The 16,158-nt window shown below is 45.5% G+C and overlaps 1 protein-coding gene across 7 annotated transcripts in view; it reads left to right on the top strand.

Annotated features, from left to right (window-relative positions):
- TOM1L2 (target of myb1 like 2 membrane trafficking protein) overlaps positions 1-16,158 on the top strand; it is a 66,314-nt gene that overhangs the window by 24,794 nt on the left and 25,362 nt on the right. For 6 of the 7 annotated variants that reach the window (XM_040574745.1, XM_040574749.1, XM_040574746.1 and 3 more), the window contains exons 2-7: positions 6,223-6,307; positions 6,750-6,828; positions 8,474-8,623; positions 12,871-13,005; positions 13,972-14,130; positions 14,907-15,023. In XM_040574745.1, coding sequence (XP_040430679.1) covers positions 6,223-6,307; positions 6,750-6,828; positions 8,474-8,623; positions 12,871-13,005; positions 13,972-14,130; positions 14,907-15,023 — 725 coding nt within the window. Of the gene's footprint in view, positions 1-5,984; positions 6,098-6,222; positions 6,308-6,749; positions 6,829-8,473; positions 8,624-12,870; positions 13,006-13,971; positions 14,131-14,906; positions 15,024-16,158 lie in introns of those variants that run through there. The other variant, XM_040574748.1, reaches the window with a different exon arrangement.

Genomic DNA, 16,158 nt, shown 5'->3' with positions numbered 1-16,158 from the left:
AGGTAAGTGTGAGCTGGGTTGGAGAAGCTTGGCATTCAGGCAGCAGCTTCAAAAAGAAGAAAATCTGAAAGTTAATTGGAGAAAATGACAGTTCCCAGTCTATCACCCTGCCTTCAAACGGCATTTGAGCTAAATACTCCTTATGGGTGTACATATCCATGTCCACAGATTCTCGTTATTCTATTTTATTGTAGAGTCTGCAGTCATTACAGGCTATGATTATTCATTTATTCAGCCCCAGAAACTTTGGCAAAGGAACGACTAGAGGATAGATGACTTCATCCGAAAGAGTTTCGATGTAAGCGTCACTGAAATCAATTGAAAAATCACAGCGGTCAAAGTGGGTGACCAGTGCTGCAGCAGTACAACCCAAATCACGTTTTTCTGTAATGCCTTGCAGTTCAGATTGAGTCCGTTTGTTCTAGCTGACTGGCTTTTTCTTTGGAAGTGTGAAGCTCAGCATTTTCAGAGCAGTGTGAAATAAGGAATGTAAAAAAAGGACTTGGAGCAGTGAGGTGGCTAATTGAAAAATGCGATCGGAGCCGTGCTTCCGTACAAAGAAACTGGCAGGTTTTTATGAGCAAGTCGCTTCAGAGTTGAGTTTTGATCTAGAATTTTCAATGATTCACGTTTGGTTTTTAACAGCAGCTTTTTGGTAAAAAGGAAAAAAACCCTCCTGTTGATTGCTACGATGTCTGAGTGTCTGTGATTGTCATCTTAAAAGCAAAGGTAGAGAAAGGAAGAGACTGTGAGGCCCGGGAGTACCCAAGGGCGTTATTCTGGTGTATCGCTGTCTTCCAAGTGAGATGTCTTGAACTCGGAGCCATGTGAATGCCGAGGATCTTTGGTCTTCTCTTCATTTTGCTTGGACAGATGAAATATGTCTCCGTGGTCTCTATAAATGGTCTTCCCCCAGGTCTTATTGATGGTGCCGTGCCGGTCGTTGGTGAGTTGCTGAATCCGAGAGAGGCAAATGCAGCCACAAAACATCGTGACGCTTTACAGCAAAACAGCTCTTTAAGCTGCAGCTGGGAGGAGAGGTGTTATCATCTCAGTCAAGAGCTTCTCTTCCCTTGTTGAGCTAGCGTGTGTGTTTTGCATTGCTCTGCAAAACTTTTCTTGTCTTGAAAGACCTTCGCACGTTCTCTGACAGCATTTTGGTTTGACCTCGCTTCGGAGAGAGCTCTGCTGAGCTGAAGGGGTGGCAGCCAGCAGGATGGGAGTAAGAGCCTGCAAATACTGTGCCTTGTCCTGTTCACTGTCACATATTATGCAGTTAACTGGAACACATCTGAGCCTTTGATTTGCTAATTTCAGCCTTGGAGCACCCCTGGTAGGCAGCTGGACTATTAACAGACAAGACAAAGATTTCAGATCCGCAATCTTCTGAAATTCCAAGACCAAGGAAAAAGGATGTTTTATGCCTCTTGAACACCAAAATTCAGATCCTAGCTGTTGGAGGGGAGGGGAATAATTTGAAATCAGAACTCTTGTGCTTTTGGATCTCTGTGATATTGCGCGTTGAGGTGCGTGTTTCTTGCATAAACAGGAGGTGTTATTTTCTTGTGTGTAATTCTTCCCAAACATATAAATCAAGAGTCTCTGAAGCAACATCTGGAAAAGTCTCAGGAGAGAAAGCTGTGATTTCTCCGAGCACAGAGATCTGTTCATTCAGGAGGTTCCGATACGCAGACAGAAAACACAGCTCCCACATTTTCGGTTAATGCGATCTGTAGCCAGCACAACGTTTGAGTTTTGCCTTTTTCTTCAGGACCGTTATGCAGCACCACGGCCGCTTATCGATACTTCCAGATAGACCTTTCGGAGAGATTTTCACCCTGGTCGTGCCTGCTGTTATCATTCAGCGCGAGTAGCTGTTCCCAGGGCTTCCAGCAGTCCGTTTTTCAGTCTCGGCCTTACAGACGTGCATGTGGGACGTGAGTTAACGTGTAGGGACTTAAACGTGCTCAGCTGCAATCCTGATGAGCGTCTTCAGGGCGTCTCCCTTAGCAGGCGCAGTGCGATGGTCAGAGAGGAGTATTGGAAGGGGGAAAAAGGGAAGAGCTAGGATTTCTGCTTTGTCCCGTCCGTATGCAAAAAAAGTGAGATTTCAAGAGTGTCATCAACATTAAACTGTGATTTTGAAGCAAAAGTAGGGTGGACTGTGTCTGTAAGGGCTGTGAGAGTACCTGCTCAGAGGACAACCAGGGTTAGCATTGCTTCGTTAGGTGGCTTTTGAGCTGGGTCCCGGATGGGTGTTGACATTTCTGCATTTTTTTTCCTGTATGTAAAGGTCCATTCCTGTCTTGCAGCCCCGCCTGTTAGGTAGCAGGTACGCGGGCACTTCGTCTGGATTTCCTCGTGGTGACATCTGCCGGGTCGGAGCAGCCTGCTTGGGAGGAGGCTTGGCTGGGGGCGTGTGTGCTGAGGCTGCTTTCCCTGAACGCTGAACGCCACTGGCCAGCACCTGCATGTACATGACTTCCATGCGAGCAGGGAAGCGGTGATCCTGCCATTTGGCAGCCTGTGGAAATGTGGGCACAAGAGCTGGATCTCAGATGGGGGGTGTGAATGAAAAAAAAAAAAAAAAAGCACGTTCCTTCTCCTTTCCCTTGCAGACTAGAGGTAAGCTAATGTGCATGCACATGCAGTGTCCGAGGTCTGCAGCACGCTGGGCGTGGAGCGCCAGGCTGTCTCCCTTCCTACCGCAACGCTTGGGCTTTAATTTCGGAAACGTGGTGGGAACTGAGAGCGTCTCGTTTCGGAGAGCATCTCCAGCTGTTGTGCTGGGGGCTCTGCACTGTGCGATGCCAGCTCCTGGCCCTGCAGCAGCGACAGCCCCAGCGTGGGAGCTCTGCTCCCTCGGGAAGCCGCGCAGGGCACCCTCAGCACCCAGGCTGGGAGCTGCCAGCCCTTGTCTTCTGCAATTAAAACCACGCCATAAACCCTTCGGTTCGGCGAGGGGAGCGGCAGGGAGGGCTCCCGCTGGGATTTTTCTTTTCCTTGTCTGACTTAACATTTCGTGCGCCGCCCTGGGATTCGCCCTGGGATTCCTTTGGTCGCATCTCAGAGCCCTGGTGTGAACAAGTGCCATTTAGATGCCTTTTAATGAGGTTGAACTGGTGATTGTGTACAATCAGTATTTGCATGCCACTCCCTCACAGTTCTGCGCTGGTACCCAAAATGAGATTAATTTTGTCAGTCGTATCTATTTGCTGGCTGAGGAAAAGCCTCAGAGGGATGCACGGCTTCTAAAATGTCCGATAGATCCTGGACAGGTTATTGAGTATTTTTAATTTACTGCGTTTTAGATCTGCTGGGAGGGTTTCTCTTAAGGAAGAGTGCAGGCAGAGCTGTTCAGTGTTTCCTGGGCTGCAGGAATTCATCTTTGCGCGAAGCTGCGCGTATCAATCACTTTCATTAGCTGCATTTTGTTCTGGTAATGTACATAAAGCTTTATTGCTGTAGAACGTGATCTGCCTTCACCTCCGTGCCGTCCTTGCTGCTTAGCAAAACATTTTAGTTAACATTAAAGCCCCCTTAATATTCAGAGATAAAAAAGTTGCTGCATCTGCTCTGCTGGAGAAGGTGGTCACCAAAGCTGCAAAGGATTTACGAGCAGAGGGTTGCAGAATGAGAGATTACGCCTTAAACAGAGGGTATTCCTTAAGCTGGGCATTTGATTTATTTTCTTAATCTAAAAGTATATTAACGAATTTGTGTGTTCTTGACAGCATTTGACATCAGGCAGCGACTTAGCAATATTCATCGTCTCTGGTTCTGCTATAATCACTTCTTAAAAATGATTGTGGAAAACGCTGATCCTGCACAAAGTTGCGCTAGCAGCCAATTCGTTCCTTGGTCTTGTAAAGCCCATTTAGTTAAGGTTTATTTTGACAAAATGCGTACGTGGCGCTGCTCCACGGCTAAAAATTGCGCTGTGATGGAGACAGTAAGGTGCCGAGATGCTGCTGCGGTGCCGTGGGTAGCACAGGACCTGTGGTCCCCAGTGACCTCGATTCGCATTTCCCTTCAGAGATACGGGAGGCACAGAGAAATCCCTCTGTTCCCAGAAAGTTTGCTTACCTTTTTTTTTTTAATTCTTTTTAGTTTTTTTGCATTTCTCTTCTTTAGTTAGCATAACGTGTGGGGGAGACCGCGTGGGTTCAAGACGTGCAGTTGCCTTTTGGAAATTAGCTCTTTTCCCGGCGGGTAATTTTTAATTCGGAACAAGAGTCGGGAGCTAATTTTAGTCTCTTCTCCAGCGACGGAGCCCACGAGCACTTGTCATGTGTAGCGGCTCGTCCTTTGCAGCGTGCCTGACCCAGATTTGCCGCTGCGGTGCTCTCAGCTGTCACAAAGGAGTTAACCGGCTGCGGGGAGGGTTCGTGTGCCGTCTGTCTGAGCAGCGTTAGGTAGCCAGGAAGAGCTCCTCCACAACCAAAGCAGAGCAGGCTGTCAGCTCTGCTTCTGCGAAGAAAGGCAGCGTGCTGCGCCGAGGGAGTTCCTCTTGCCCGAGTGAGCCCTGCCGGGAGGTGCTGGAGGAGCCCCAGAGCCGCAGCGCCACGGCGGGGAGCTTCGCAGCCTCCCTGCGGGGTGAGCTGCGTGCCGTGCAGCACGGCCTCGCGAGTGGTGAGCCAGGAGAGCATCCCTCGGAGGCCTTTCCCCTGGCCTCTCCTCCGTTTTGGGGATAAATGGCTTCTTTTCAGCACCTTCCACTTTGGATTTTGCGTGTGCTGTCACCGCTGTCCTCGGCGGAGCTGCTCCGGCCGCTGGTCTGCTGGGGACAAGTCACCGAAACCCGAGTTACCCAGACACGTTGTCTTCTTTGCAGATAACAGCCCGTCATTAGGGCCTGCGGGCGTCTACGTCCTCAGTCACGGCGATAAAAATGTTAATGGAAAAAGCATTGTTGGTAAACAGAAAAAGGGATGTGTGAAGTCCTCGGAGCCTGGCGCTCTAAAACAAAATCTGCCTTGCGCTGGGGACAGATTGGGATCCGATGGGAAGACAGAAGGGTGGTTGGAGAAGATGGTACCTGCAGCTTTGTTTCTGACTTTAAATGTTTAGAAGCTTTTTTTGGCTTATTTTACATTAGAGAGGGGAAAAAAAGCTTTTGTTTGCCTTAATTGGATACCAGGCATCTGTAGAAAACCCAGACTAGTTTGGAAGAGAAGGTCCTTTTTGGGTTAAAGCTCCCCTTTTTTAGGTCTCTGGGGCCACAGGCATGCTTTACAGCATTTCTATTTGCAGATCGGGTTTGAATGCTGCCAGCGAGAAGTGTGAAGAATTCAGGGGATGTTCTAGGCACCACCCGACAGAAATACATTGATTTAGAAGGAAATCCCAAGGAGGAAATAGTTCTTGTCAACTGACTACTTGAAGTTACGGTTGCGCTACTCGTGCAGTCGTCTATAAATTAAACTCCCAACAGTTGGCGTCTGCCACCGTCACAGTGCCACAGGTCAGCCTTCCCCTAGAATTAAGTGCGATGCCCGAGCGACTTACCTGCCGTGAGAGCAGGGAGGATGCAGCTGGGAGCTGGGGAGAGGCAGGCGGATCGTACACGGCCCCGTCGTGGAGAGGGGAATGGGGACACGGCATGGGACAGAGGGACGCAGTGCCCAGCCCCATGGCAAGCTGACAGCGAGGGACCATGGTACAGGAGTGAAGAGTCCCAGGCAAAAAGGGGTGCCCATGGTTGGTGTTGTGACCTGAACTGTCGTGTGCTAAATGTGCTGGTGGGTCTTTCCCACTGAAATTCCGGGTTTCACCGAGTTCTGTCTCCAAGTCGCTCTCTTTCCCGTTGATCCAGGTGGAGGTATGATGTGTTAAGCCAGGGAGGAGGTCTGGTTGATGCGGGGGAGATTTTCCTTCCTCATTACAGGCCAAATCACAGCACAGCATCTGAAAAGTTTAAATTGGAATTAGCTGGCGTTTTCCTATTCTCCCAGGAATTCAGGAGTCTGAAGAACAGCCCGCATAGATGGGCTGAAGGTAGTGAGCATGTGGGAAAACTGATTGTGTCTGGAAACCTCTGTGCTGATCCCTAAACCAGGAGGGAAGGTTTGACATCACTTAGAGTCAGTGGGGAAAGGTGGGATTTTTTTTTTTCTTTTTCTGTATTTCTTTTACTGCGTAGTTTCAGCTCAGAGTAACTGAAGACGGACTGAAGTACCTAATCAGGAAGATGTGAAAAGATTTTTATTTTTTTCCTTACAGAAAAGGCCACAGATGGCTCTCTGCAGAGTGAAGACTGGACACTTAACATGGAGATCTGTGACATTATCAACGAGACAGAAGAAGGGTATGCTCTGCTTCAGCCTGCTTTAAAAGGTCCATGAACGGTCATCTCTCGTGTTGTATTCAGCACGTGAGGAGGTGCAGTGAGTCTGGGGCAGGTGCTCATAGTTTGCATACGAGTTGTTTGATTCTCCTGTTCCTTACGCATTTCAGAGAACTACTGTGAGACTCAGCACACTCTGAGCTAGGTCTCTGCTTGGGAGGGCTGGCATGAAAAACATCTTGTTGGATTGGGTACCAAGTTTGTGCTTCTGGGGTTCTTGTTTTCAGCAGGTGTATCTCTTCTTGGTGTGGCAATGTTATTAACTTGAGCCATTTAAATAGAGAGCTTCTCTGATACATCTCCTTCAGCATCAGAAAAGCTGTGCTTGGAGTTTGCAGGGGAACTGATGGCTGTGAAAAGTGTGTGTGAGCTGTCTCATTAACAAGATGCGTTTCTCCTTCAGCCCAAAGGATGCCATTCGAGCACTGAAGAAGAGGCTGAATGGAAACAAAAATTACAGAGAGGTCATGCTGGCTCTGACGGTGAGTGGAGGCAGGCTGGAATGCCTCTGAAGAGCAGATCCCTTTTCTTTGGTCATTTTGTTTTTCCTGGGACTCTCTTGTATGTGCGCACTCTTTGCTTTAACAGTCACTGCTCTGCCCTTTTCCCTCCAACTGCCTCCTCGCTTCCTTGATGAGAGTTACTGGAAGCTTTGCATAGCATTTTCCTGACTCAATTGATTTCTGTTTTTGTCTGGGCTCTTATCCACCCCAAGTACTGACTGGGAAAAGTTAAGTAGCCCAAATGGGTCCGTAACCTTTGGGGCTTTCTCTTCTGCTTCCATCCCCCTATGTCCAACCATTTCTCCACTCCAAGACAACAGCTGTGGGCATTTCTGCAAGTGATGATGATGAACTTGCTGTATTTTCAGCTTCCTAAGTAGCTGATGCGCAGTTTCCTTTGTGAGTGGATCTCTGTAGGAGACTCATTAATTTATGCTGATCTAATTTCCCTCAATAAAGTGTAAATTGTATTCTGTGCCTTTGCGCAGCACTGCTAAGGTGTGAGATAATTTGCCAGTGACCTTTCCTCCTGATGGCTGGAGCTGGGGTTTCCTGAGTAATGCAGCTCTCCAGAAAGCGTAGTGTTGGGCAGGCTCTGCACCGCACTGGGCTGAGGAATGAGCAGCAGTAACTAGATGGAGTTATGCTGCTGTGGGTAGGTGATCTGTATGATTCTTTCACAGGGCTCTTGTTGCATCTCCCTGATGAAGCGTGACTGGACTTTCTGTCTTCTTGCTATTTCCTATCCTGGATTGTCATTTTGACAGATTACCAAGGACCAAACCACGAGATTATCCACTGCACAGGAAAGAGCAAAATTCATCAGGAATGAGTCCGTGTCATCAGGGCTGATGAAAGTAGCTGAAGTAGCAGAGTAATTACAGAGTCCTCAGATAGAGAGTTGCAGCGGTTATTAGGCATGGCTGTGAGGAGAAGTGACGCATTGGATTTATCTCCATGCTAATCATGTTCTTCAGAGAAAAATCAACAGCTGTTCCTCCATGGCAGTTGAATGGCAAGTGGAACGTGCCTCTAGCTAGGTTGCAGGGGGAAAATGTGTCAAAGTATAACCTGCCAGAGCATTCACAAGGGAGTGTTTTGAATGAGTGGAGATCATTCACCTGAATTCCCAACCCGAAAACATGACTTGTAGCTCAGAGCAACTGGATCCAGCTGTGCCCCAGGTACATAGACAGTGGTGGAGTGTCACAGCACGGTAATATCTCACAGTGACAGGATGTCCTCTATCTTACCTGCTCTTGGTGTGATGCTCTGTATTTAGCTGCTGAGCTGCGCAAGTTGGAAAGTTCTGCTTAGAAGAGGAAAAAACTTTATATGTCTTTACCTTGGAAACAGGCAAAGGTGGATCACAAAAGTGCCCGGTGTATTATTGATAGGTGAGCTGCGTGAAAATGTGTGTGCAGAGAAGGAAGCTTTTTGGCAATATTGGGGGAAAAAAGATGAAGAACTGAGAATATAAGACTAAATTTTCCTCTACCTTTTCTCTCTCCTATCAAAAGATTTAAAACAAACAAAAAACAAAATCAGAAACCAACCACATAGCTGCTGTGTTTGATCAAGCTTTGCTCCAACAATGAATGTTGGTTTTTTTGTGTGTGTGTAGGTGTTGGAGACCTGTGTGAAGAACTGTGGCCATCGCTTTCACGTCTTAGTGGCAAACCGTGACTTCATAGATGGCGTTCTGGTGAAAATCATCTCGCCCAAGAATAATCCCCCCACTATTGTACAGGATAAAGTACTAGCGCTGATTCAGGTACACAGCTTGTCTCTGCTTCCATATGTCGCTGCCTGGAATAAGGACTGTCTGCTTCAGTGCTACGCATCGCTAAACATGCTGTCATCATTAAAAAATGTAGCAAGTTTTTTACATGTAAAAACAAACAATATATCCAGATTGGCAGGGAAGAGCAGACATGCACATGCACAGAAATTGTATCCAGGGAGAAAAGTCTGGATTCTAGTTGGAGAGAGAGCACTCTACTCTAAAACAAGAGGACTTAATAAAAGATAAGTGGATGGCTTTGCAATTTAACAGGCAAATCTAGGAGCTGGAGACCTGCTTCTGTGATGGGCTTGTCATCTGAGGCCAGGAAATTTTAGAAGACAATTGTGCTTTTGCTGTTAGTTGAAAAACACTTGCCTTTCTGTGTCTGTTCCCTTGAATATAAAATAGAGCCATTTCTCTCCTTCACTAAGTATTCTGAATTCCTTTTAAAGATGGCTACAGGAAAGTAAACGATCATATCAGAGAGAAAATGTTTTTGGTGTCCCTTCTCTGGTTATTCTGCAGTAAAAGTGTGCTGTCAGATCCTTGTCTGCAGCGGGGACGTTCAGGCATAGGCCTGCCTGCCACTTTTCCTTCTGTGCAGCATAACAATAAACAGCCATGTTAATTCCACAAGCCATTAGCAACACATGAGGAAACATTGGTGCCTGCCTGGAGGAAATTTCACAATTATAGGAAGCTTTATCACTAAGCTCCTACAGGCTATTGCATACAGCAGAGATTAAAAGGCACTGCATATTTAAAATTATATAAACCTGCTGCAATGTTTCTTGGGGGATGGTATTTACAAACACACAGCATAGTTTTCCAAATATACTTCAGATTTTTGTGGCAAAGCACGCAGTTGAATTTCTGCTGGTTTATTTGTTGTTTGGATACGCAGGCAGGACATTGTTAGAGCATGACAATGTAAATAAGTGATTTCCAAAGAGCAAACAGCCTGGGTGGGGAAACAAGGTGGGCATTTCACTGGGGCACGTGGGGTCCCTCTATTTCTGGTCTCTGATCTCAATGTTGCGCTATTATAAAGAAAAAAAAAAAAAGCCTTAATGAAATCATTAAAAGTAATTCTTGTGCATCTGACTGAGCCCTCAGGCTCCTGTCAGCTTGGGTGGGAGAGCTGGTACATGTGGAGACTGGGCAGTGATGGCCAATGCTGTCCCATAAGGAGAAGTTGTGTTCTTGTTTCCATACTGGTTGCTCTTCTACGCTGCTTTAGAGGATGTTGGTTGCTCTGAGTCCTGGGTTTATGTGGGCTGCAAGGTATTAATGGAACTAAGATGGAGGTGTTTATAGCATAACCAAGAAGCCCCAGTCCTTGCCTCAGTGCATTAAGCATAGCTTTATCTCAGCAGACTTAGTGCAGCAGAGCTAAAAGCCTCACCGTGTCCGGGAATTAAATGTCTTTTGGTACAAAAAGCCTGGGAATTATGAAAGTTGCCTGTGGGTGGGTCTCATCTGCCCTACAGACATGTGCACCCGGAGTGTCTGATATGTCATGACCACTTTGCTCTTTCGAGTTCCCTGCAGTTGGAGTTACCTCTGTTCCAGGGGGGCTGATCTCTTCTCAGCTCTGCTCCACTAACATTACATTTATCCCCTTCTGGAGGCTTTTTACAATTTGATATCAGGGAATTAATATGAAGAGAAATGAGAGGATTAATAACACAGACTTGGAAGCATGGAAAAAGGCTGTACAAACAGCACAAGTCTTCAGCCATATAGCTCTTGTACTCCCAGGCCTTTCCCTAGCAAGAGTAGATAAAGCTCCATGCAATTTCTTATCTAGAGACTTGCCTGTTTTGAGACATTGGGCATCTTGTGTCTCACTTTCCCAACCCATTTCCCAGTGTATATGAATTAGCATGTATTAGATAAAGCTTATCCTTCTTCACCTTGCTCAAAGGCCTCTATTCCTCACTGCTAAGAGCTGCCATATCACCTCAGAGTTCCCACCACCTAGCTGCCACCTTGCTGGGCATCAAAGATGAAGCTTGGGGAGATCTTTAGTGGCATGGCATATTTTGAGTGTCCGAGACTGGAAATATGGTCTTGTGATGGCACTGATTCGGAGGCCAGATTTGCAGTGTATTTAATTAACCTTTTTGGGCACACAGAGCGCCAAGTGGGGCCTAGACAGCAGCATCCTGAAGTGCCTATCTTCGATCGTCTGGCCCAAAGTCTCCGAAGGTCTCAGATCTCAGTTTCAATCTCACCTCTATCATACGCTTCTTTGGACAATGGCAAGCCTCCTAAGCTCTCTGTGTAGCTCCTTATCTGTAAAGCAGAGCTAATATTACTTCTGCCTCGTTGAATTGTAAGCTGTCTGGGACAGGGATTGTCTAACAACGTGTGTAGGCAGCGCTTAGGACAATGGTGCCCAGTCCTGGTTGTGACCTCCAAGAGACGTGGTGGTACAGATAACGTCCCCGGCTCAGGCAGATGAAAAGTACAAATGAAAGTGTCTCCTTTCTCCGGCGAAGAGTTGTAGGAGAGGGAATATATTAGAAAGGTAGAGTGCAGATGAAGTGAGTTCTGTCCTTAATGCCCAGGGAAACAGGGCATACGTTAGTACATCCTCCTGGGCCAGCAAGCCTCGTGAAACGAGGGAGCAGGCTTTTGCCTCTAAGTTTCTTTTGAGTGACGATTAAATAAAACATCCCTTGCCGAACATTTTTCACTCTTACTTGCAAATAGAGTTGAAGTGGGGAGCACCGTTATGGAGAAGCAACATTCAGATGACTCCTGACATAAATTGATAATGCAGAGTCCGTGCGAGAGCAGAGGTACCTGCACAGTGAATGTCTCTGTGATAATTAGGGACGGTTTTGAAGGTCAGTTCCAAGAAAACTGAATGCCTCATTGCAGTCTGAGCTGGTTTCCATGGCTCACATGGGGCTGTTTGGACTTGCACTGCATCAGAACAGTAGATGCCATTAATTTACTCGAGCAAAGCTGGGAAGCAAACCCAGAATTGTTAGCTTGCAAGTGATAATAGGTTGTCTCCTGAGTACATAATAGGTTGTCTCCTGAGTACATAGGGTAGGAAATGCTCTTTCTTAGAATTGAACAAAATACAAATGCACATTAAAAGTTAATATTATTTCTTATCTTGTTTTGCTACCTTTGATTTCTCTCCTCTTCAATATGAAACGTGGTTAAAAACAGCTTTTAAAATAAAAATAGTTAAAGAACTGGTGTAAAAGGGATGACTAAATGAATTAAGTTCGGAGCCCACACACGTCTCTCAGTAGTTCTGGAGCCAGCCCGCTGCTACTCTACCTCACATATGTGGGGGAATGCTTCATTTTTAATTGAGTCATGATATTGCAGTTTTTCCTTCCCCTAAATTGTTAATACCTGGCAAATTTCCAGCAAAAAAAAATGAAAGGGGGTAGACTCTTACAAGATATTATGTTCTTAACAGCTTCATGAGTACAGGAGGCTGGCTGGTGAAGAGAAACACTTAGTGCTCCCGGTGAAGGAAAAGCTCAAATATGAATTGAAGTCTTTTTAGACACGAGAGGGCTCAAGCAGGAGAGATATTATGAGTGTTCTGGCTGTGGGAAATTCTCCCTTTAAGCTTGCTCTTTCTGACACTCCGGGGTGTCTTAGTGTTGGATATGCTCTGTAAGAATACGGGCTTCATTAGTTCTGCTGCTCGTGGCACTGCATGTTTCACGATATACGAACCTCAGAAACAACCCTTTATATTTAGGTTTGCTCCAAATAAAATACTGACAAAAACTTGACAGCTGTGGTTTTTCTTCCTCGATAGATGAGGATGTTTCACAAAATAAATTAAGGTTATGTAGGATTGCTGTGTGACTTCATAAATTTTGCCTAGATCAATTTAATCTTTCACACAGGCTTTTTTTGGTGGGTCATTGGCCACAGAATATGAAGAAAAGATCAGCATGCAATCAGTGCTAAGGAGAGGAGCTTGGAAGAGGCTTTCACTTGCGTTTATAGATTCTGATGAAGCAGGGTTATACGAAGCTAATGTGCTCTGGGTTTCTCTCTGGGTGACATTCATATAAAGTGTGTACGTGACTGTCTTGGTAACATTTGTAGGATCTTTCAGGTCAGGTTTAATGATTACAGCTTCCCTTTGAGGCTGAAATATGTGAAAGCTTTTGTAGTTGGTACCCGAGGTCAGGATGTATCAGGAACTTCACTGGGAAGGTTTATGGATAATCCCTCGTGTTTTCCAGGCTTGGGCTGATGCCTTTCGAAGTAGCCCTGATTTAACCGGAGTAGTGCATATTTATGAAGAACTCAAGAGGAAAGGCGTAGAGTTTCCCATGGCAGATCTTGATGCTTTATCTCCAATCCACACGCCACAGAGGGTAAGCTGCAGCATTGCAATGCCGGGGCCATTTTCCAGAGACGTGTAGATAGTTGGGTAACTGTTCTTCTTTCTCCTGTTTACCTGAATTTGGCTTATTTTCTCACTTCTGAAAAGACCTTTTTATAGTGAAGGGGCATGTAAGAGAAGCATAATGCAGCTGCATTTTGACTGGCTGATAAACTAATGGGATCTCCTCCCTTGAGTCAAACATCAATCTGAAAAGAGTTTTGAGGTTTGTACGCTTGTCTCGCACCACAAACCCACCAGATAAATGCAGCTAATTTGCTCAAATAGAGAGCAGAAGGGCATGTGATTCAGATTTGCTTCATTTTCTCAGTACTCTACTTGTTTCTGTTGGTGATAAGCCTGAACCAAAGCCTTTCTGTCTTTTAAAGGTGTACAGAGTCCGAATCTCCCACTGATCCCATGGTAACATGAGGTCTTTATACCTTTGAACAGTTAGGTCTGTAAAGTTGACAAAACTACTGCTAGTAAGTAACTTTATGATCACAGGTTTTCTGATTATTCACCCTGAGAAGTTAATGAGTCTTTGAAGTGGTAAATGCAGATGATCAGGACTGAAAGATTGCAATCCTTGTGTCGAGATCAATTAAATCCAGTATCTATTTATCACATCATCTTTTGTAAGCCTGCAGTTTAATTCCCAGTTTCAAATTATTCACAATTATTTATCTTTAGCTCTTGTTTTTATGTTTCTTCTCACTTTTATTGTAAAGATAAATTGACTTAAATGCATGTGGGTTGGGTCAAAAAATACAGGCATACGTTTTTGTTGCAGCTGTCTGTATATGGGCTGGCCCGCCAGTCTGTTTTCATGACTACACTGACCTTTTCCACAAGGTACAATTATGTTCTATATTTGAACATATCTGGCCTGAGGTTGCTGACAAAGCAAGTGCCGTCACAATTCAGCTTTTGAACTCTTGTCTTTCTGATGTGGCAGAGTGTTCCCGAAGTTGATCCTGCAGCAAATATGCACAATTCACAGTCTCAGCAAAGGATGAGCACCAGCTCTTACTCATCAACTTCTCCAACGGCGTATTCTGCTCCTCAGGCTCCAGCTCTGAATGTGACTGGTCCCATCACTGCTAACTCTGAACAGGTATTGGGATGATTATTCTTTTGAGTGAGACTAAGCAGATCAAATTAAAAGCTAGTTTGCAGAGGAACTCTCGTTTTTAACTCTTCTGACTTTGATTGCCTCTTAGGTCTGGTTCTACTTAGTAATCTTTCCTCCTATTGTGCTGTAAAATCTAGGGTTATTTGTACATGTGGCCTCCTAATGGCAGCAGTTATGAAACCTCACAGTCTCCACCAATCGACGCTGCAGTTGTGCTGTAGGTAAACAGTTACTCCCACTAGCCCCACGCCTTCAGAGGCACAGAATGTCTTGCAGATGCTGTAAGTCTTTCTAACAAGGACTTAAGCCTGCGTGCCTAAGACCCTAGCAAATGCCCTAATATAAGATCAGCTTTTCTCTGTGCAAAAATAGTAACTTTAGAGCCAAAGATCATGCTCAAAAGTTGTATATCTTTCCCCCTGTTAGAGTGAGACACACAAGGTATACTGCGACCAAAATCTGTTTTTAGCTGCTGTTTTCAATTACTTCCCTTCCATACAAGCGTAGCACGTCTGGCTTTGTTGTGATAGTGACCAGTCCTACGAAGTTCTTTTCTTTTTCTGTTGCTTTTTCTAAAACTGTCTCCTGGGTAAAAGGTTTTTTTTGCCTTTAACTTTTTTTTCCCTCCAGTAGAATACCCAGAACTTCAGATATTAAGTCAGACAGAACCAGATGTATCACAAAGTCAGTTCTTGAAAATCATCTGCTTAAAACCACAGGACTATGTAGCATCTTGCTGTCTTTTTACCCCAAAATAGATTGCCCGGCTGCGCAGCGAACTGGATATTGTTCGTGGGAATACAAAAGTGATGTCTGAAATGCTGACAGAAATGGTACCTGGACAAGAGGATTCCTCAGACCTTGAGTTACTCCAGGTAATGCCTTCCTAGCAGGTATGATTCTGATCCTTTCCGTGCTTGAGTGTTTTTTGAGGGGGTGGCTTTTGTTGTAGTTCACTTCAATGCCTTGGCTTGCTTGGTTTATATAACGGATTTGGGCTGTGCTTGACCCCAGTTAGTCTCATCACTTGATGTTCTTCATTTATTAAAGCTTCTAGCGACAAGGATTTCCTAACTTCCCTTGAAACCTACTCCAGTGCCTTCTTGTCCATGTAGCTAGATTTTTTTTCCTAATGTTGAACATAAAGTCTTCTTTACCACAACACAGCCTAGAATTGCCATAGGCTCAGTAAGCACTGGGCATTTCTGCTGCTTTCAAGTCCTCTGTCATCACTCATGCGATGGTAAAGCATTTCCAGTCACTGCAGGAAAAAAACACTCCGTATTTCCAGCTGGACTAAATATTGCCAAGGGTCTGTGGATTCTCTGCATCTCGAAATATATGAACTCTCTCTCCAGATGTGCTGTAACTTCTCCTGAAGGCAGTGGCTTAAGGCAGGAGCTCAGCTGAAGTTTCCTGCCGTCCAGAGGGTTTGACAGGGTACCCAGAAGAGTTTTATTTCCTGGAAAGTCTCAATCCAGAGCTGTATTTATTATCTCAGAAAACTGTATTAGTTGAGCTCGTGGGTCAAGCTTCATATCTGCTTCCCCAGGCCGGTGGTAGCGGGGCGCCCTTGGCTGAGGAACAAATGCAGTACAGATGAGGAATACTGTGATCTAGCATTCCAGCTGCTGCTCTTAACGTGGTATTTGCCTTTCCATAGCTTCCGAAATAGGCTGCTGTTTTGATCCTCCAGCAGGGAGGATGGGCTCCCACAATAGTACATTCGGAGGGAGGCAGGGAATAGCTCTCTGTGATACATCAGAGCTTGAAATCGATCCAAAAGCTGGTCTCTCCCATGCAGCGGTATTGTGTGTTTGTCTCAGAGCCATGATGGCATCTGATGAGAGGCTTTGCAATAAAGAGCCTTTCAGTTACTGCCCGTTTGGGTTGGACTGCTCAAAGCAAAAGAAGCTTCCAGGAAACCGTGGCAGACCAAAACAGTGTAGAACAGTTTGCTTACGTTCAGAAATAACTACTAACATCTTGACAGCATAACCTTACGGCATA

This window comes from Cygnus olor, chromosome 15 (assembly GCF_009769625.2).
Source record: "Cygnus olor isolate bCygOlo1 chromosome 15, bCygOlo1.pri.v2, whole genome shotgun sequence".
Lineage (NCBI taxonomy): Eukaryota > Metazoa > Chordata > Aves > Anseriformes > Anatidae > Cygnus > Cygnus olor.
Note: the sequence above shows the minus strand (reverse complement) of the source record. Positions and strands in the feature narration are given on the sequence as shown.